Genomic DNA, 23,288 nt, shown 5'->3' on the forward strand with positions numbered 1-23,288 from the left:
CAACGCAAGTGAATTGACCAATCACAAGCGATGGCTTATTCGCTTCTGATTGCTAATTGTCTATAACTTCGCTTGTCATTGGTTAAAACGCTTGCGTTGCGTGTACGTTCTTGCGTTACGTTCTAGTGGGAACCAAGCTTAAGGAAATAACCTTGCGTGTCATCACAAGTGGGAATCGACGTGTTCAACACACCGTTTCTGCTTTACGTTCATCATAATGATCTTTTCGATCGTGAGGGGATGCAAAATAGATAGATGAGTATTTTCTTTACGTTGCGCATCAATACGATACGTTGTGGCAGGATTTTTTTGTTAGTGGTTTATACGTTGGTTAATGAAATATTTATTTTCCTTTTTAAATTTTTCTTTACATAGTAGGCCTACTGTCGTTTCACCAACCACACTAAATATTCTGATACTGATATTATTTGTCTATTATGAATACATTAGAAAACATTTTGAAACTGGCGATTAAGTAAAACAGCAATATTATACAATGGGAAAATGTAAAAGTTTAAATACAATACAGGAAAATGAATATCTTATTGTATTTATTTATACATTTAGATAATAAACAATAGGCTAATATTATAGATAAAAAACACATAGCAACATATACAATCAAAATACGGACACTTTTTATATATAGGCTCTAAAATAAGCCTAAAAAAAGCCTACCGCCATCCGCCCTCTTTTTTCTTTTTTATTTGGACCGTATTCGGTTCGTAAATTTAATAGATCACTTTGTGTCACGAGATTAAAATTCTCAAAATCCATTGTTTTGATGATGTAACGCCTGTGTCTGGCGGTGTGTAGAGCTTTTACTCGGCGCGGGTGTAAACAATTGTTTGATAAACGAAAGCAAAAGTCATGATATAAGAGAAATTCAATTCTTTGTTCTAAATAATCACTAAATATATGTTGTTTTGGTAAGTACTGACTGTAATAACGACATTATTAGCCTCTCTCACTCTCAGCAGGTAGGGCTAGGCCCTGTCTGTAGGCCTATTCCACATATTTAGCTAGCTAGGGCTAGACTAGAGTAGGCCTACGTGTAGAGGGCGGGATTGACGGAGGCCAGGGCTAGCCTAGCCTACAATTACTGCTTTTTGTAGGTGACTATACTTTTAAACTTTAACTTTAGAGGCCTAACTGTAATAAATCAAACCAAAATGAATAACGATTCAAGCGAAAACACACAAAATTATATATTTACAAAATTTCCTTTTTCATGTAACACGATGAAATCAAACAAACAATTACAACTGGTTTTTTTAAGTCTTTTTACTAACTTTTGTAATAACTAGTGAATCAAGTTATGAAATTAGACATTATACAGCAAAGTTTTGATGTTATACTTAGAATCACTTACCCTACTTTTTTTATGTGAGATTATAATACAGTCATAAATATCTGACGTTTTATTATTAACTCAGTACAACAAAATGTTATTTATAAATGAAATGAGATTTAATGTGTATTTTGGACGTGATATTGAACATAAAATCATGCTTTCTTTGTTCTAAAGGTTGAATTATAAATAATGACATAAGATAATGAAATGTTTTCATTTTTGTACAAATACTGTACAGAGTAAAATAAATATAAAACCAATAATGAACATATTATATTAACATAACGTAAGAAAAGAAATGTAAGTGAAAACGGACGCAACAACAATAATAAACAAGGTTTATTTATTTAAATTGTCTTGCATTGCAGTTAACAAACTGAATTACAACAATCGTGACAATTTATAAAAATAGTAAATATTGGATAAATAACATTAATATTAACATCTCCATTAATCACATACAAGCAAGCTAGCTTCCCTCTAATTATTAAAAACATAAAATAATTCACCATTATTTTTATATTTAACTTTGCTGTTAATAACACTTCAACAAATTGAAGACACAAAACGTAACACATTTCATTGTTATGTTAATAAAAAACAACCATGCTACACCACCTTCATTGTCTAACATGGAATTCAAGACACACCCTCATTGTTTTAAAACAATAGCAGTAGTAGCCTTTTCAGAGTTTTTGCAATCCAATATTGGTAGGTTTTACTGTGGAACTGTATAATACTGAAATAATTCAAGCCTTACTAAATATCAATTTTTCCAAAAATCGCTATAAAAAAGGAATTTCGATTTATTTATTTTTTTTTTTCCTCCTATTTTCTTACGAAGGCATAGGCTTATTTAAGTATTGTTGATAATATACAATATTATTAGACATACAATAGGCCTATATAACCAGAGTTTTAAAATACTTAATGTATTATTAACTGATTTAATGGTCATTTCTGTTTTTATTAGAACACATTAGGCCTGCAAGAGTAAATGTACACACAATGTACAAGTTTATTGCCCGTTTAAGATTATTATTATAATAATATTAATAAACGTATATCTAAATCATTTAAAATAGATTCAAATATATCCACACCACAGTATTCTAAATAATACTTATATCACAGAAAGTAATATGATAATACGCCGTACATTTTATGTCGGTCGATTTCGATCGATCACGTTAGAATGCACCCACATTTTTAGAATGGAATAACCCGATGAAAAGACCAGCAGAACAAACGGAAGTTGATGCATAGTTGGGGTCCATACATAGCGCCTTATATGGGCATTCAAAACCGAAACCGTTTGCGGCCGAACACGATGTACACCCAATTGCTGGGCTCTCCAGACAGATAACTAAACTAGCATATAGGTCTATGCCTAATATGAAACGTTAAAACAAGTTTTTGTTTTGGGGTTTTTAGGCCTAAAATTAAAACAATTTGTCAGTATAATTAAACTTATTATTTTTAGGTATCATCAGTGAAAATGGAAAACACAGAAACTATGGTGGGAACCATTCACTATTCAAATAATGGTAAAGTGATGATGAGAATGATATCAGAACTCATCAGAAAAAATGGTATGTAATGTAAATTAAAAATAAATTGTTTTTGTATGATTTTAAACTGCTTTACACTATTATTATTATTATTATTATTTATTGCCAAAAACCAGTTACAAACAAACAAAACACAGAAACTAAGGGAGTAGGCAGGAACCTAAAAGTGAACCTAATCACTATAACAAGAGTTCAGGTTCCGTACTCCCAAAGTAACAACAATGATATAAAATAAACTATATAAAAATATTTAAAAAACAAATAGACGAATCAACAGTGTCAATATAAAATAAACGGATAAAATACATAATAGTCGATTCAACAAAGTCAATATAAAACATGTGATTTAAGTGAATTTAAAAATATTTGAAAACTGTCTAAAATTAAAGAATTTTTAATCATTTCCGGTAATTCTTCCCACAACCTAGGGAATATATTAATAGCGGAATGATGAAGACAATTCCTATTAGTATTATTAATCAGTATGGAAAATATTGATCATCATAAATTTATTTTTGCATGGTTTATTTTATGTAACTAATTAATTTACAACAAAAATAACAATCCAATGTTATATATTTTAAGTAAATTTTCTTTTGGATGATCAATGTTATATAATAATTAATATTGAATGTATACTGTATACAACAAAAATAACGGTTATTTTTCTTTCAATAAAATTTTAAACAAAACCCCATTGACTTTACATTTATTATTTTAGTTTGTCTTTATTTTATTTTACCTTTTTTTCACAGAAAGGCAAATTCTTCGAGGTGAAAGTAAGCTGTCCTTAGATACCCTATCCTTAGCCTGTCTCAATCAATTTTTTGCTGTGCATTACGAAGGTCTGGGGACAAGCTCAACAAATCGTAATGGTCTCAATAAAGCATCTGTAAAAGATGTAGAATTTTTATATCAAATTGTTCAGAAGACTCCAGTTATGAAGGTAATGTATAGAATGCAGGGGTGCAGCCAGATAATTCGGAAGTGGGAGTTAGTTTGTGGGTGCGAATAAAATGAAACAGTACTTTATGTTACTAAAAATTTATTTAGTGGGTGCTATGTTGAAGACCTTAAAAATATCCTATAGGGTGGGTAAAACTTTGAGAGTGGGCGTTCACCCAACATTTGCATCCATGCTAATCAAAGTAGAAGTTGACATTCACATTGCATGCATCACCTACCACGGTTGGGCCAGTTCAGAACTCAGCATTTCTAACCAACACAAACAGGAACCAGTACCATTTTTAAAATGGTTATTAATAAAAAAAAAAATTCATAAAATATGTAAATAAAAAGAATATGGGGCGTTGAATAACAATTAATCACTTCCTAGATAATAGCATCCAAACAACAATAGGTTTAATACAATTTAGCCTCCATTGTCTTAAATCTGTATTGTCTTAACAATTGAAACTCTTAAAACTAATTATTATATTTGAAAGGTGCACAATTATTTCCTATTCAAACTTTTTGGGCAAGGTCAAGAATGTTGAAAGATTTAATTATCTTTATTTTAATATCATAATAAAATAGAAATTCATCTTAAAAATTGGCAAATATTAGTACGATAAAAAACAAACAAACAAAAATTCATATACAACAGAGTATACCCACAATATTGCACAAAACTTAAGTTTTAAAATGCAGTAAGAAGTTAAAATAAGATAAAAATGCATGAATAAAATGATTAAAAGGTTCTAAATTGATAAAAAAAAATTAATTTGCATACAGTAGTCTTAATTACAGTGCAGTATTTTAGCAATGGTGAAGTGAATTAATAATATGGATGGCATTTGCAACAAATCTTGTCCTGATAGTCTTAGTTATTAGAACTTGTATTCTACAACTGTTGATGTATTTTTGCACCGTTCCTTTGGCAGTTATATTCAAGAAGCATTGGGAAACAGTTACAGTACCATGCGGTAGCCTATAGTTTAATAAGCCGGAAAAAATGGGTATTTGGAAACTCGGACTGGGCATGCGCACACCCCAAAATGAAAACATTTGCTGATAAATATTGAGATGCATGTAGACAGTAGTTATTGTGAGATGAGCGGCGTTTTTTTGTAAGGAATATTTCTTGTTTAGCACTAATTAAATACTGCACGTGTCTTTTTCCCAGCTTGTGCATGGTACAAGCACTTTGCAAGGTACAGTTGACATATCCCGATTTAACAACCTGTCTGAGCTGGAGATTAAGAAAGTCCCTGTTCACCTTCTGTCAGGTTTAAAGGGACTGCGTCACCAACTCAAGGTTCTTTCTTGTACCCGATGTATCAACACAATACAGGTATGCATTGTTAAGCTCTGTCTACACTATCAAACTTTTTGTGACAACAAAATGTGATGTGCCCAAATATGAAAGTGACATGCACAAATATGGTAGTGCTATGACATCATCATGTCCATATATGAAGTTTGATAGTGAACTGTAGACAAGGGTTTACATTATTCTTTTTAGAATTAGTTTATAATCAGAGAGTGAGTAACACAATTGTGAATCAGACTGGAATGAGAAATAAAAACTACCTTTTCCATTGTTTAGACAGGAAGAAGTAGATGAAATCCTTTTCTAATGATCATATTTATTTAATATTTATTCAGTCATTTGTGCAAACAATTTTGTTGATAGAAAATTTAGAATGAAAATGATATTAATGTTGTACAGATATTACAACTCCACTCCCAAACAATTATAATAATTATAAGACTTTGTATATGTAGAGCATCTTGTGTATGTTTGTCTTGTGAACAATATTGCCACCTTTAAGAAAGATAGTAAATGAATTCGCTTATGGTTATCCTTGGCAATTTGCCTAATAATTTAATATAATTTAAATATATAATAAAAAAAAATATATATTACCTGTCTACAAATAGATCTATATTTTGTTATTTTCATTGTATCAATGTGTTTTGTTGGGGACCCCTTTGGAAACAAGCCTTTGAGTTTAAAGGACTATCCCCTGCTTTCCATTTTTAATTTCTCAAGTTTTATGTATAAATATTCATTCATATATTATGCTGTTTTATAAATTGTACTGTTCTTGGAAAGCAATAAATATTACTTACAGGTGTAGTATTACATTTGAGATCCTCTAAAAGAATTACATTTTTTAAGAAGTATTATATTTTATAACTAAAAAATAGTAACATTGTTTATTCATACTAGCTTTTAAATTCCCAGACAAGAGAAGTCAAAGTTGAATGAATTTGCTCTGTATTCTAAGACGATTAGAAGTCGGGAAAACAATGACTCTATTTTGCTTTTCAGGAAGTGTTTGGAAACCACAGAGATGGTGATACTGTACTAGAATACTGGCCTCATCTTCATACCTTGGATTTGAGCTTTAACCACATTGAAACATTAGGGAAATTAATGGTAAGTTCTTTTGTATATAACGAAACATACAGACTGAAAAATACTGTACCGAATATAAGTTTGATTGCCTTCGACGCTAATTGCGAACGTTTTCAATTTTGCTGCTTCTTTTTTTCTTTTTTTTAGATTTTTTTGTATGAAATTGTTTGTTTTGATGTTTTTATTTAAAGGTCATTTGTAAAAAAATCCTTAATCCAGCTTTTTTGGCTGCTACGAATTTTTATTTGCCTCAATGAATTGTTTTTATAATAAAGATACAGGTGCTTTCACTGTATGGTCATTTACATCGAAACGTTGTAGCGGTTGGCATTGTTTATAAAACCAGCATTTAGCGCACATTTAAGTATACATTTCTGCGGTATGATATAATTGTTGACGATTTATATTTTATTCTTGCAGGAATGCTTTCCAAATCTTAGGTCCCTGGATCTTAGTCATAACAATATTGTTTCAGTAGAGCACTATTTGAAAGTACGTATTTTCACTTAATAATGGTATGGTCAGCAACACTATATGTTTTAATAAAAAACCCTTCCTCAAGCTCCAATACCCCCTCCCCTCCACTGCTCTATGGAAAGATGAACTGAGTTTGTTTAAGTACATACAAGCCAGGTGTGTACACTGGACCTCCAACTTATTGTCCTAAAACTACCAAACCTACTGTAAGGTTGAGGAGTGCTTGAACCTAAGCCTGTATGTTTTGCGGCACACTGCTTTAACGGCCATACTGCGTTGAAACACCGGTTCTCGTCAGATCACCGAAGTTAAGCAACGTTGGGCCCGGTTGCGTTCTGGATGGGAGACCGTCTAGAAATCGTGGCGGGTGCTGTATATACTGGAGAGTGATGGTGTAATGGTAATATCGGACTAGCATGTGATAGGCATGGGTTCGAGGTTACCTGTACCATACTAATTGCATCCTTAGGCAAGCTGCTTTACTCTCATTGCCTAACCTGGTAGGCGCTGCACTGCTGGCTGCCGTGGGTCCGTGGAGGGCCTAATCCGAATTTCCTCACTGAGGACAAATAATAATACAAAATACAAAAAAAAATTAACCGCTTGGCGACTTGGAAGACTTAATATACACAGTAAACCATTCATCAGTCACACAAGTATATTTTTCGCTTTCAGTGGCTACCCAAGTTGATGTATCTAAACATGGGTTACAATCGACTGAAGAACATTCCGGAGCTCGGCATACAGGGAAAACGATGTCTGATCTCGTTGGTCGTTCGGAACAATAATCTGGACAATCTGGATGGGGTTGAAGAACTTGATACGTTGGAAGAACTTGAGGCATCCCATAATTGTATTCACGATAATAAATGGCTTGAGGTTTTTTCCCAGTTAAATCACTTAGCCATGGTAGGTACTTTTAAAGTTGGTATTCATATATATTATTGTATTGTGGTTTGTAGGAAAACAGTATTATCCCCATTTTTGTCAATATAGTTGAGTTTTTAATTAAAGTAAGCATTATTGCATTTTAAATCTATTTAAATTATCCTAATAAATGTCTAAATCATAATCATCTGTCTTTAATTATAAAGGATAAGTCAATGATAATAATAAAAATTTTCTAAACTTTGATATTACTATTGAGACTAGTTTACTAAACATAAACATTTTTTATGACAGAGAATAATCCATTTGACCTTTATTCAATCAACACAATGCTACAATTCCTCCGAATTTAAGCTTTTAATTAAATTAGTGTGGCACCTTGACATGATGACTCTAAACTGTTGGAAGAGGAAAGGCACATTCGATCTCACCAAAGTGACAACAGACATCAGAGTAATTTCATGCTGTAGTCCACTCTAAAGCTCTGTCTACACTATCAAACTTTATGTGACAAACAAAATGTGATGTGCCCATATATAGACATGATGATGCCATATTTGGGTACATCACTACCATATTTGAGCACATCACACTTTTTTTGTCAAACTAATTTGATAGTGTAAACAGACCTTTATAAAAAAAATGGTAGTGATTTTATTGAAAGCTCTCTCTACACTCTAAGATCATGCAATAAGCAACTATACAGCTGAAGCTAACCCATATCCAGAGCAAACTGCACTTGGGTGGGTCTCAAGGTGTCCCCTTAATAGAGAATCTCTACTGTATTTCTTTTAGACTTATTATTTTCCTTATTGTATGCTTCCTAATATAGGTGAACTTAAAAGGAAATCCATTCAGTTATGAGGCGCAATTCAGAGCAAATGTAATTGGAAGCATGTCAGCAAAGGCGGTAAAACGATGTGTAAGTTTCCTCACAATCTTGTCGTGAGTTTCATCACAATAATAATATGTTTTGCTCAACTTATTATAATTTGTGGAGTTGAATTTTATTGATAGATGCTCATAATTCATTGCAGTATTCACTGCTTTCTTGATGGACTCAAATTTTATAAATTTAGCTAATTAAGAGCAAGCTTACGTGGTCTGGAGGTGAGGTGTTGGAGTCTCACCTGACAACATCTTGTAAATTGTGTAAACTTTCTTAAATTATTTCCTCCGTGCTAAATAAATTTACTTTATGAAATGTATATTATCTAAAGATCTATAGATATTAATATCAAAGAGTTTCCTCAAGAGCTATTAATTAAAACCTCATATAGAAAGTAAAATTAAAACTAATTGTAAATAATTTAATACTGTATTTGGCCATCAGTTTCTATTGGATTTTAAATATTATAGTGATTGGTGGTATTATAATATTTATACTTAGCTTGAATTTAACCCCTAGCCATCAGCGCAAGCCCCTTGGTCTTGAGGTATGAAAGCCAGGCTAGTGATCTAGAGGTCATGGGTTCGAGTCCCACCCGAGAATTACTTGCATATTGAAAGTGTTCTCAATGTACTTAGTATGAAGTACAAATTACATCAGAGTAAGACAAACATCTGACCAAGTACTCAACACCCTGATGCAAAGCTACTCCTCAGTAGTTGCAAACAATTACAATCCTATACAATAAGTACTCAACACCCTGATGCAAAGCTACTCCTCAGTAGTTGCAAACAATTACAATCCTATACAATAAGTACTCAACACCCTGATGCAAAGCTACTCCTCAGTAGTTGCAAACAATTACAATCCTATACAATAAGTACTCAACACCCTGATGCAAAGCTACTCCTCAGTAGTTACAAACAATTACAATCCTATACAATAGAATTAACATAAGTTATATTATTTAATCCTTTTATTGCATAAAGCCAACAATAGTAAAGATCACATAAATAAAATAAGAAGAAAGGCAGAACACTCAACAGAAAAGAATAATTAAGTTTCACAATATAGTATTCAAGAAAAAAAAAATATATATATACTATACTGGCTGTTTTACTTTATTGTTTTAATTTCGCTTTTTTTTTTTTGTCTCCATTGAGATCCAGCCACTGATACCCACAGCATTGTCATTTTGTATCTCCATTGAGATCCAGCCACTGATACCCACAGCATTGTCATTTTGTATCTCCATTGAGATCCAGCCACTGATACCCACAGCATTGTCATTTTGTATCCATTGAGATCCAGCCACTGATACCCACAGCATTGTCATTTTGTATCTCCATTGAGATCCAGCCACTGATACCCACAGCATTGTCATTTTGTATCTCCATTGAGATCCAGCCACTGATACCCACAGCATTGTCATTTTGTATCCATTGAGATCCAGCCACTGATACCCACAGCATTGTCATTTTGTATCTCCATTGAGATCCAGCCACTGATACCCACAGCATTGTCATTTTGTATCTCCATTGAGATCCAGCCACTGATACCCACAGCATTGTCATTTTGTATCTCCATTGAGATCCAGCCACTGATACCCACAGCATTGTCATTTATATTTTCAGTAATTTGCCTATGGATTTATACTACTGTATACAAACTAGTTATCTAATAATAATATGATTGTAAATTAATACAATTAAGCTTTTTTCTATTTATATTTTTCAGCCTATAATTGATGAAACACCAGTCAGCAAGGAGGAAAAGATGGTAGGTTGGATATTTACCAACTAGTAAACAAAGTTTATTTTAACTTTATAAAGTTTTTGAAATTAATCTAAGTTAGTAAATCAGTTAAATTAATTAATAAAGCCAATATATTCAATTTAAACTTACCTGAATTATAAGAATTTTAAATATATACTTTACATACTATTATTTTTAGCTTGTGAAAAAGAAAGTCGGAAAACGTCTTCTACAAAAATATCGTCACTCTGCCGATTTTCTAGAAAGTTCTTACAGTCCGTCTCTGACAGATGTGAATGCTTCAATCAATGACAGTCCTAAATTTGTAAATAAAAAGACTGAAAACAAGTTGAAGAAACCAAAAAAGGTTCGAACTCCTACCATTAGCAATAGTCACACAAAACGACCAACAAACAAAGGTAATGTACTATTTATACACTATAATACCCTTTTCACACCTGCAAAAAGTAACGAGTTGTATGTAGGTTTGCATAGTGTGAAGACAATTTGGAGGAAAATCTCACGAAATTTCACCAATGAGAGGCCTGTTTTTTTTTTTTCGAGATGTCCTGAGTTGTTACTGAGCTTGCGTGTATTGCACAGGTATTAAACTGACCAATCATAGTAATGAAATAACATGCAACTATGCTTTCTCCCAAGATTTCTCACAGTTAACGTACTATATGTTTTAATGAAAACGTATTATAAATCGGAAGATCAAACCTGGTTACAATTTGTACCAATTTATGCAGATGTGAAAAGGGTATAAGTTACTATTACCATGGAGGTAATTTTTTATACCTCCATGCTATTACATTAATACGAAACAGACATCAAACTTTTTATATTGAATTTTGAAAAGTAATAATACTAATATAGCAAGAGGTTATGTCAACATTTTTCCCATCCATGTTACAGTTGTACCAAAATTATTTATAATTGATGTATATAATAAGGAAGATTAACTGTCTAATAGTTTTTGCCCTACTTTCTAAATATATATTATTTTTAATATTATTAGATAAACTTATACACGAAGCAACAGCATCGGAGTACCGATCAGAGTTAGACAGAATGCGTCAACATCATGGCCCTGATTGGCTAAATGCTGTCAACATAAAAACAGATGAATCTTCAACAGATGATGGAATATCAAATAAAAAGACTACGAAAGATAAAAATGCTGCGAAAGATAAGAAGACCCAAAATGGAAATGATGTACCAGATGGACCAAGCAAGCTACCTTCACTCCAGATGCAAAAAGAACGAATATTATCAGTAGACGAAGGTATAGTTTATTTGTTATGACTTGCTTAAACAAATAGATTATCTACTGTCGTAGTTTAGATTACCGATTGTTTAATCTAATATCTGCCTTTTCTTTATTGCAGGTGATGATATCTGTGGTCCACTTCTTGTACGAATTGAAGATCGCACCACTGGTAGTCTAAAACATGTTTTTCTGACAGTTCGAGAAGTATTCATCCAAGAAAAAGACTTGGATGGAGAAGTAATAGATAAACTTGATCTTAGAGCATTGAAAAGGTAAGTCAACACCATGTCAAAGTTAACTTGGATTCATAATTAGTTCAACCGTAACATTGTTGAGTCGAGTAGCCGAGTTGTTATGAAAGTGGCACCATAACATAGCCGTAAAATCAGCTTTTATTGACCATACTTCTGCTGGTAGAACTAGTCTTTTTGGATAAGGAGGTCCAGTTTTACACGTCTGGCTTATGTGCACTTTAAGGAATCCAGTGCATCTTTTAGAAGAGATAAAAGAGATTACTTCAGAATCCTGATCCAACTCTCACTCTATCATTGTGGACAGGCAAGTGAGCCCTGATTTTTGGCTGCTAAAAGGCACGAAGGCACCCTTAGGGAGATGAAAGTAGCTTTTTGGGTTACATCTGTTCCATTGAGCTTTGAGAAAGTTTTCACTGTAGAAAGTATGTTAAAAGAACAAAACCATACAATTTAAGTAATAATGACTTAATAAAGTGTTAAAGTAGTCAATCAGAAATTTCAATTGCTCATTAAAAAATTTCTATAGTACTTTGAATCAATTAAAAATAACTCTTGTTGTTACAGTATTTCAAGAGGAAATGAAACCGTACTAGATGAGGAGTCTGGCAGACAATTGATAATTCCATCAGTCCACTTAGCATTTGATTACACAAGGAAAGACAGACAAAGACGTGACTACCTTATGGATGATGTTAATGATAGTAAGGTAATAGAGCAGGTTTATAACTACCGATTATTTTAATGATGTTTTTCATAGGCAACTACTAAAATCTGAAAGTATACACATTGGCTTAAAAGGCTGCAAAGATTTCATGTTAAATAAATCAGTATAAACATGTTTCTAGCACAGTAAAACCTCTATTAAGGGGACAGCTTTAGAACCCCAACAAATTCATTCTAAAATAAGGTGTCCCCTGTTGATTGGCCATATGAACTGATTTACTTGATACTTGCTTGATGGGGCGATTGATAAGCTAAATAGCTTATATGACCCTTCCTTTCTCTCAAACCAAACTATAAATACTAATAACTTCAATCGTTTTTTCTAAAGAACATATTATTTTATCATCACACAAGTTTTTTATATATTATTATTTAAATATTGTGTTTATATAATATTGACATTTTATTTTGACTATGGCTATTTATTAGATTTTACTGGATGCATTAGAACCTATGCTAGAGCAGAACCAGATGAGTGTGATCATTAGGAATCGAATGCAGTGCCTAAAGTGTTCTTTAGAGTTTAATAAAGGTGATGCTGATAAAGCAGTACAGAAGAAAAGGAAAGACAAGTCACTACTTTCTAATGGTTAGTGATTTAATAGTAATCATTAAAAGCTTGTGCATATTTACCAGCTTCCTAGATCTCTTAGGTCAAGTGGTCATGGACTCCAAAGATTTGGACATTTACCTCTAGGCGGAGCACTTATGATTTCACAGCTCCAATACTGTGGACATCCCTACCAATTTCAATTTGACAGTGTGCTACTTAGAACTCTAAGACCGAGCTAAAGACTTCTTTTTCAACAAGCTTTTTCAATTATTTAATTACAATTTTCTGTTTTACTCCAGTATATGTACAGCACATTGAGAGCCTGCTTATTTTCACTATAAAGCTCTGTTTAATTTAATCAATCCAGTTCCCAAATATGGTAGTGATATGACATCATCATGTCCATATAATGGGCACATCACATATTTTTGACACATAATGTTTGATAGTGTAGACAGAGCTTTAACATAACTATTAGTTTTCATATTATTCTCATTTTGTATTTCTTTTCACAGATATTGACTCCATCATTGAGGTTTTTGTATGCCCAACATGTAAAAGTGACCTATTAGTTGAGATGGACACGATGCAATGGGAAGATCAAAGGCTTCCGGTGTCAGCTAGCAGCACTCCATTCGGATCAATTACATCTATCAATAGCGCCCTCCCGTTGGCAGCATCTTCCCCATGGAAACAACCTGGGTACGTCATTTGTATTTGTTTATTTTTTTTTCAGACTTGTGTTAGTCCGATTACCATCAAGTCACATATCGATCAAATGTGAAAGTCCTTTGTATTGAGTACAACATTTAACTCTCAAATGCCACCTTTTTGTACAGTTCAATTTGTCTGATTTTTCAAATGTTTTGTAAAATTTGAGACAGAACAAATAACCTTTTCTGATATTTTATATACTATTTTTGTTTGTTTGTTTTGGTAATATTATGTTGGGAATTTTAAACTTTAATATAAATTAGGTGCTTTAACATTTATTTTGTTGATGTAATTAGTATTGTATTTATTTGTACTTATGATGTTTCCTCATTCATTTGCATAGTCCATCTATATTCTGCATTTATTATTGTTTTCCTCCACTATGTGACATTAAATTTGCTACCATGGAAACTTTATCATCAATGTTAATAATAGATACTAAGAACCACTTATAAAAAATAAGTCATACTCAAACTTTATCGCTTGTCATCCCACAATGCAATGAATGAATTCATTTCATTTTGAATCCATTCATTTTCACAGATCCTCCGATCATCCATTTGTTCGTTCATTGGACAGTGCATCTACCGACTTCCACACACCAGATAGCTCACCCGTTTCCAGCTTTATCCCAAATAACCGATCTTCTTCCTCTACTGTTACGCAAACGCACGTTAACTCGCAATCAAACAAAACTAGCAGCATGAATCATAACGACGAAGTGTTGCTGGAAAAGGAATGTGCTCCTCTTGAACGTCAGCTAAAAGAAGAGATAATTGATCACGTGCCGAACCTTCCGATTCAAGACATTCCTGAATATCCACATGAAAAGATCGAAGAACTCATAGAAAACAATAAGAAAGAAAAATTCCATAGTCATTATTCTTTAGTGCCGTCAAACATTTTAGGATCTAACACAAGCAGTCGGCAGAGTTCTAGAAGTAATTCTGTTAATGAAACTCCACCAGTTGTTTATCAGATACCACGTACTAATTCAGTTTTGCAAAACAGTCGTGTAAAACATTCTTTATTTGGAAAAGATGACGCAAATAGTGGACGAAATAGTATAGATAGTGATATAATGGTATTACATCAAAACGGAAATGCAGTAGAAATAGACAATGGTTTACCAATAGATTTGGCAAGTAGTTCCGGGCTAGTAAAAGCTTTGAACAGTGGTTCAGAAAACCATTCTGACGATTTGGAAGCAAGTACGTCGTCGGGCAACACTCCGTACGGTTCGTTACTTGAAAGTTTTTCAAGCAGTAGACCGTTTATATCAGATTCAGAAAATGGGGACACCAAAGTTGTTCGTCCAAGTGGTGCTACCATTAGCTCAACGTGCAATAATAACTTAGGAACTTATTCGCTTGAAGCAACACCCTTCGGTACCCCATCCAGCATCAATCCGTCCACTCATGAATTGGGTGGTTTATCTGACTACCTCAGTGGAACAGAATCACAGATAAACAATGGTTATTCAACTGCTAATTCTGATCATATATCTGATCCGGATGATCAGTCTGGTTTATCCGTAGCATCCAAAAAGCTGGAAGATGATGAGGAAGAAAGTGCCATAGCTGTTGATGAAAATGATCATAGCTTCACTACTATCGACCATCGACTAAAGCTTTACTTTTCAATGAGTTTATTTGGTGATGTTGAGGAATTCGCTTGTATGTTAAAGGTAAGTTTTTTAGACTCTACCAAGTTTTTCAAAACATCTCTTAAGCTCTGTCTACACCATCAAACTAGCTTGTCGAGAGTGAGTTTTAAGTAGTAGGTCATTTTATGTGTGTTATATGAGTTGTGATTATCCATTTATTTTATAAATATATTGATTGCAAAAAAGATTGTTTTAAATTTGAGAAAAAAAGTGTGATGTGCCCAAATATTGTAGTGATATGATGTCATTTTGTCCATGGGCACATCGCATTTTTTATCACATAAAGTTTGATAGTGTAGATAGAGCTTTAGATATCTTATAACATGCCTTTGTCTCATTCTTTCAAGGTGCATCTGTCATTCAGACAGACTATCTTCTTGTAGATTCCCCATAAGCTCTGTCTACACTATCAAACTTTATGATGTCATATCACTAACATATTTGGGAATATCACTACCATATTTGGGCACATCACACTTTTTTGTCAAACTAGTTTGATAGTGTAGAGTTCTTAAAACCAGATTCCCTCTTGAGTCTGGTACAAGATGTTCAGCTCTGCAAAACTGTTTAGACTTTCAAATGTGTAGTATGGCTTAGATTTTTCATTTGTTAATAACAAAATTGTCATTGTTATTAACAAAGTACACTGCATTACTCTACAGGGTCCAATATTTCAACACAACAAGTTGATAGAATTTGCTGGTCTGTTGGTAGTTTCAACAAGTACTATTTTCATCATGAAGATTACCAAAAAAGAAAGGTAAGACATTACAAAGATTATGGGTAATACGATAAATTAAACTTAAAAGTTATATACAACAAGCTGGGTAGAAGTTTAATTCAACACAACTGTTTATTTTTAATTTTGAAGTTTACTTAATGTTTCAGTGACAATCCTTCTGATTGGCTGTTCAAGAAATCTCAGCATCCAATTAAAGACCTTCGTCATCTTCACGTTGGTCTTGGAAGTCAGTGCCTTCAGTTGGAGTTTAACACTGAGGTTTCAGTTTACACAGTGCAAATCAAAGATAGAATACGCTGTGAGCAATTTGTACACTGTTTGCTAGGTTAGTATTATGTTCTTTTATATCAACTCGAAATATGTGCCACTTTTATAGCCCATATACCAACTTGCTAGCCACACATCTCACTTTACTAGACCATATGCACACTTGCTAGTCACACATCCCACTTTACTAGACCATATGCCAATTTTCCAGACCATATGCACACTTGCTAGCCACACATCCCACTTTACTATACCATATGCCAATTTGCCAGACCATATGCACACTTGCTAGTCACACATCCCACTTTACTAGACCATATGCCAATTTGCCAGACCATATGCACACTTGCTAGTCACACATCCCACTTTACTAGACCATATGCCAATTTTCCAGACCATATGCACACTTGCTAGTCACACATCCCACTTTACTATACCATATGCCAATTTGCCAGACCATATGCACACTTGCTAGTCACACATCCCACTTTACTAGACCATATGCCAATTTGCCAGACCATATGCACACTTGCTAGTCACACATCCCACTTTACTAGACCATATGCCAATTTTCCAGACCATATGCACACTTGCTAGTCACACATCCCACTTTACTAGACCATTTGCACACTTGCTAACCCATATGCCAACTTGCTAGCCATTCATGCCAACTTGCTAGCCATTCATGCCAACTTGCTAGCCCATATGCCAACTTGCTAGCCATTCATGCCAACTTGCTAACCCATATGCCACTTTTCTAGTTTATATACCAACTTGCTAGTCTATATACCAACTTGCTAGCCCATATGCCAACTTGCTAGCCCATATGCCAACTTGCTAGCCCATATGCCAACTTGCTAGCCATTCATGCCAACTTGCTAACCCATATGCCACTTTTCTAGTTTATATACCAACTTGCTAGTCTATATACCAACTTGCTAGCCATGTATTCCACTTTTTTAGCTCAGATATGCCAATTGCTAGGCCATATGCCAATTGCTTGCTATGTATGCCAATTTGCTAAGCCACAAATTGACTAGCCTATACAATATGCTATTTTGCTGGAAATTGATGCATGCTAATTAACTGAATCCTGTTTGTCTTGAGTCGTATAGATGAGATGTAACTTTATTGTAAATGTTTATGTTTTTTTAGATACTATTGAAAACTGTGATAATGCAAAGCGCTTTGCTGGCGTCTCCAGAGATGACGCACTGACGTCTTTGAATCTCCTTGAGGCAGTACACTCATCAGATGCTAATGAGTCTATAGATGAAGACAGTACATTAAGGACATATCTAATTGGAAATTTAAAAACATACCAAACAATTAAAAATGGTTAGCGTTTTTATCTTGTTGATTGTGTTGTCCTGTTATGTTAAAGTTATATTTCAAAATGTCTAATTTATTGTATATTTTGAAAATTCACAACTTGACCATATAAATTAGGTTTAACCTCTGTCTACACTATCAAACTTTAAGTGACAAAAAAATGTGACATATATGGACATGATGATGTCATATCACTACCATATTTGGGCATATCATACTTTGTTGTCAAACTAGTTTGATAGTGTAGACAGGACTGTTATTATCCAGAACACTATTAAATCACATTAGTTCTATCACCTTTGATAAATTTGGTTAAAATACAGCACTCCTAGATAAATTTAAGTAAAATGAAAATAATTTTGATGATGACTTTGTTTGTATTGTAGTTTGTCAACCTGTTGAGACAACCAGTAGTATAGTGGTCACAACCAATGAATTCTGCCTCTTAGATGAGAATTACTTTTGGCCGTTGAATTCCAAAAATAGCATTCCACCAAAGATGGTGCAATTTACAGTGAAACAAATTGAGCTTATCAGCAATATCTCGGGCATTGTAAGTAACAATATTTGAATTTTTGAATTTGTTATTTATTTATAGTGGGTAACCTCGCAGAGGGCCCATCTATGATCAGTGGCTGTGTGTGTACGTACTGGTACACCGGGATAACCCCCTACTCATCTCGAAAGATATACTAGGTTCTTTAAAGTGCACATAAAGTGTACACTGAACCTACAGTTTATAGTCCTTATCCGAGAACACTTGTTCTACCAACAGAACCATGAAGCAAGTGAGCCTCGAACTCTTGCCGATGTTATGGATAATGGCTACGTGATTATTATTCCACTGTCTTAACCGCTCATCCACTCACTCGCACCCTAAATTGTCAAATTAGTACTTTATTCAACATAGTGCGGTGTGTGCCTTCAGATGTTGGTGTTTTGTCTGTTAGGGATGATCATGATAGCTGATATTGCTAAAGCATCTTTGCCTCGTCTGATTTTAATCTCTCACTACAGCCCTGGTAGTGGTAGCATAATAACATTTAATTTCCTCCGCTCTCTCCAGCCCCACTCTGTTAAATGTTGCAAATGCATACAATCTGACTAATAACATTACATGTTTTCCTTTTTATTTAGGTGTTATATAAGGACAGTGAAAATGACATCAGTGTAGGATTCTTTAATGAGGTAACCATGTTTTTACTTTACTAAGGGAATTCGACATTAAGAATTTAATAAATTGTGTGTTAGATTCAGATTAAACTTATTGCCATATGTACTTATTTATTGATTGATTGATCACTTTATTTAAGAATAAAAACTCCATATATACAACAAACAATACAAAACGGAAAATCACAATAAAACATTCTAAATTCAGATGGGGAAGGTGCATAGGATGTGACCTTCTTGATCTCCCTCTCTGGTAAACTCTTTAACCAGAAAACCATTATTTTAATGTTTTTGTTACATTTTTTAGGGATCTGGTGAGGAAAGTTATTGGCATTTGAAGATGGAAACAAAGTCTTCATTGAGGTCTCTTATATCAGCATTAAAAGAGCCCTGGGAGAAGGTGTTTGGAGTTGATTTACAGTGCACTGAATATCCTAGCATTATCATCCAGGTAAGCAAAATAACCCCTTATTTTATTACTGCAGTTCCTCTCCACTTACAGAGTGAAACATGAAGCAATCCTTATTCAAAAAGTCTTGTTATAAGGTTTAGTTAGTGGCACTGTTATTGTCAGAAAAGAAAAAAATCTTGGCACTGTTCCAGAGTCAGAGCTTCAGACCATGACTCTGTTATTGAAAGGCAAATATTTAGAACAACATCCTGGTACTTTGATAGTGCCAGACACCGTGGCTTAAACATTGTAGATCAAGCATGTTTAGCTTCTGGTACTGTGCCAGGGACAGGACTTTAACCCAGGACTTTGAGGTTGAAGGACAAGCTTGTTTAGCAACAACACCTGGTACTATGCCAGAGTCATAACCCATCATTCCTTATGCTCTTATAATTTTGATTTCAATTTCTTTTTTAAGGAGGAAATGTGAATTCTCTTGGGCTGTTGATGCAACCAATTAGTTACTTAAAACCAAAGATATACTGGGGCCTTCAACCATGGAGCTACAATAACATAATTGTGTAGCTCCATGCTTCAACCATTGTATGTGTAAAATTGTATGTGTATCAGTTACCAATGGTTTGTATATTTTTGTATATAACAAAAAGTACAGCAACATATCTATAATAATAAACAATTAAGGAAGCCAAAATAATATAAGACACAATTTTAAAAGCCTCCGAAATAAAAATTGATCTATAACACACTAACAGCTTGTTAATGATAAGGTGTAAAGTGAATTTGAATGTATCATACATGGTTTGGTTTAATACATAATGTTTGATATATAAATAAATACTAATGCAGTCCATAGTCCGTTTTCCTGCTAATTTATTAATGGGGATAGATACAGGCTATTATGCTACAGTGTTGTCCTATGCTGAGTCTGTAAAATTACTGTAAAATTAAGAATTAACCTGAAGAATTATTATAAAATACAGTAATCATGTTGGTGTTAATAAGGTTGCGCAAAAATACAATTATTTCATATGTATAAATAGATAATAATTATTATTTTATTGATTGATATCAAAGAGTGAATTCTGTAGGATTCGATATAAACCTGTGTGACTATATTCACAAATTGCATTTCCATTAAGAGTTGTTTCACTTAAGTCGGTAAATATTTGAGTATTTACCTTAAGTGGAAATCGAAAAAGTGTTTCCGTTGGCGAATAGTGAATACAGCTACATGCGTCTATGAAACATATCAATGTAAAAATGAAAAATCTTATTTGTCTTTATTTATTTTAAATTATTGAATTTCTAATTTGAAATTTAAGCTTACATTACTGCCGAATTTGCCTGATTTAAAATATTTTAATATTTAACTTTAAAAATTGTTCATATCATTTTTGCCGGTGCTTTTAATTACTATGTGGAACATTCACACAAATATTAATCCAAATTGGGATATTGCTAGCTATCACAAAGCAGATTTAAATGGTGGGAGTTTTTATACCTCACTAATATTTTTTTCACAAAAGCCATAAATAATGAACGTTTTATTTTACAAATATTTAGACCTATTTTTATAACAATTGTACATATAAATTGTTCATGTACCTGAATAATATAATTTGTATTTAATGTCATCTACATTCATGATGTTGAATAAATGTTAACTTAATATTATTGACAAATGGATTAAGGAACATATAAAATAAAAATGCTACTTCGCCGATTCTTGTTATCTAGGCCTACGCTGTAATTTGTAGAATATCATAGGCATAGAATAACACGTCTTTCATATGTGAAGGCTGTGTAATTGATCATACAGTAAGGCTCACCTTAACATAATACAAGCGTCACATGTGACACCTTATTTATGATAATAGAATACAATATGTGGAGATACAGAGAATAATCAGGTGCATTAGCAGGGCCAGTAAATATACAATACTGTATATTTATCTGTTTTCTGTACTTAATCAGAATTTAATCATCCTCTAAATGTCTAACTGTGATTGGTCAGTATGCAGCACAACTTAATTTGATGCTAAAGCTTGGTTCCCACTAGAACGTAACGCAAGGACGTAAACGCAACGCAAGCGTTTTAACCAATCACAAGCGATGGCTTATGTGATTTCTAACTGTCTATAACTTCGCTTGTGATTGGTTAAAACGCTTGCGTTGCATTTACGTCCTTGCGTTACGTTCTAGTGGGAACCAAGCTTTTGTAAACCTCTTTATACCATTTCTAAACCGTTTATTTCAAATAATTATATTCTGTGTAGTTAGATTTCTTTTATGTAAATACTAACGCCTAAATGTTGCTTTATTTTTATACATAGTAAGGATTATGCGGGTTTCGTTAATTTTAGTATAATTTTATTTTGTTACAAAATACATTATTATTTTAATGACACTGATTTTCTTCATATGCGCTTATAATTTTTTCAACTTAGTTTTAAACTAAACAACTAAATTAAAATATTTAATGTATTTCATCATGGAACAATGTATTTGATAGCATTAGCTATTACACTGATATACAACACATATCATATGAAATCATTCACTTGTGTGCTTATAATTAGTGTAATTATAATATATATTCTCTGTAAGTGCGTAATTCTTAAGATCTAGACTGTATCACTTTCGAAGCGATTTTGTTTTGTTCAGTCTTGCAGAGTTTTGTTCACACATTAGTGTTTTAGAATTTCTGTCTGTTTAAATATGTATTATTATTTTTCTGCTATACGCTGTTTTATTTTTTTCTATACTTTTTAATTATGAGTATTGTTTAACATTTATGTGTCGTGTTCCAATGCATTATTCAATTGCTGTTATAATCTTTTTATCAAGATTTTTTTTCGTATTTTTTGTTAACACTTTTACAAGAGAATGTTAGTGTTGTGATTTGTTGCAATATTATTATTAAGCAATTTATTTTTAAAATGCACCTTTTAAGTTGACCTCAAGATTTATTTTTACTAATAAAATTAATCATTAATTAACCCGTGCAATTTGTGCGCGAGGTTATCATACTGCAATATTGTTTACAATGTTTGTGAATAATGATAATAAATTGAGAATACGGAAGACGTATTTGCGGGTCATATTTGTATCACTTTTAGTTTCTTTATTTTCAACGTTAACATAATAATCGTATATTAGGCTAGTATAATGTACTACGTTACTATGCCTAAATCTTGTCTGCACTATCAAACTTTATTTAACGAAAAATGTGATGTGACCATATATGGACATGGTGATGATTTCATATCACTATCATTATTTGGGCACATCACACTTTTTTTTGTCAAACTAGGCTAGGCCTAGCTTAGTTTCTTTAGTCGAACATGTTTATTTCACTCTGTACACAGCGCTTTGACCTTTTTGGTCTGAACAGTGACGTCATAAACATGACATCGACCTAATTATTACATTTTTTTATTTTTACCTCTTTTCGTTGTTCCTCATCACTCCATCTGTTATTCTTTTTACACAACAATGAATGTGTTTCGTTGTCAAAAAAAGGAATCGATTGTGGTATCGAAGAATAAAATGCGTATAAAACAATGTCTCCATGGCAATAGTGCATCATCTGCATTTTCCGCGGTCGTCTAGGACAACGCTGTTGCATCTCTCTGGCAACAACCGCGTAAGATACCCATTTCCATCGTTACTGCGCGCGCATTATCCGTGTTCTGTTTTGACGACAACGAACAGGTACGCTTGGTTGTTGTGTACGTGATATGAAGATGATTCTTGTATGTAGGCTGTCCTCCTTAAATCGATAAAATTAAACATTAACCAATTTAATTGTTTTCAATAGTAAGTAGGCATATTATGTTTGAATTGTTATTTTGTATGTTGTGCTCTTTATTATTATTACT

General features: G+C 33.1%; 1 protein-coding gene across 2 annotated transcripts; it reads left to right on the forward strand.

Annotated features, from left to right (window-relative positions):
- Nucleotides 1-846: 846 nt before the first annotated feature.
- Nucleotides 847-22,508, forward strand: LOC140040197 (serine/threonine-protein kinase 11-interacting protein-like). Of its 2 annotated transcripts, XM_072085950.1 has the most exons (23): nt 847-929; nt 2,838-2,946; nt 3,681-3,871; nt 5,051-5,218; nt 6,203-6,310; nt 6,710-6,781; nt 7,442-7,675; nt 8,487-8,576; nt 10,281-10,322; nt 10,498-10,717; nt 11,320-11,586; nt 11,690-11,843; nt 12,390-12,531; nt 12,978-13,137; nt 13,617-13,803; nt 14,359-15,502; nt 16,144-16,241; nt 16,370-16,548; nt 17,646-17,828; nt 18,209-18,375; nt 18,960-19,010; nt 19,303-19,446; nt 19,865-22,508. In XM_072085950.1, exons 2-23 carry the CDS (start codon nt 2,853-2,855, stop codon nt 19,874-19,876), a joined length of 4,107 nt encoding a protein of 1,368 aa, XP_071942051.1. In that variant the 5' UTR covers nt 847-929; nt 2,838-2,852; the 3' UTR covers nt 19,877-22,508. The 2 variants fall into 2 exon arrangements, with proteins under 2 accessions (XP_071942051.1, XP_071942050.1); XM_072085949.1 differs by lacking the exon at nt 19,865-22,508 and having other exon boundaries at nt 19,303-19,856.
- Nucleotides 22,509-23,288: the final 780 nt, after the last annotated feature.

Source organism: Antedon mediterranea, chromosome 2 (assembly GCF_964355755.1).
Source record: "Antedon mediterranea chromosome 2, ecAntMedi1.1, whole genome shotgun sequence".
Taxonomy (NCBI): domain Eukaryota; kingdom Metazoa; phylum Echinodermata; class Crinoidea; order Comatulida; family Antedonidae; genus Antedon; species Antedon mediterranea.

What these genes read in the sequence shown, in the direction of transcription:
- LOC140040197 (XM_072085949.1), top strand. Translation starts at nt 2,853, where the DNA reads ATGGAAAACACAGAAACTATGGTGGGAACCATTCACTATTCAAATAAT. An exon ending in TCAGCAAGGAGGAAAAGATG is followed by an intron (nt 10,323 to 10,497) that starts GTAGGTTGGATA and finishes TATTATTTTTAG; the next exon opens with CTTGTGAAAAAGAAAGTCGG. An exon ending in AATATTATCAGTAGACGAAG is followed by an intron (nt 11,587 to 11,689) that starts GTATAGTTTATT and finishes TCTTTATTGCAG; the next exon opens with GTGATGATATCTGTGGTCCA.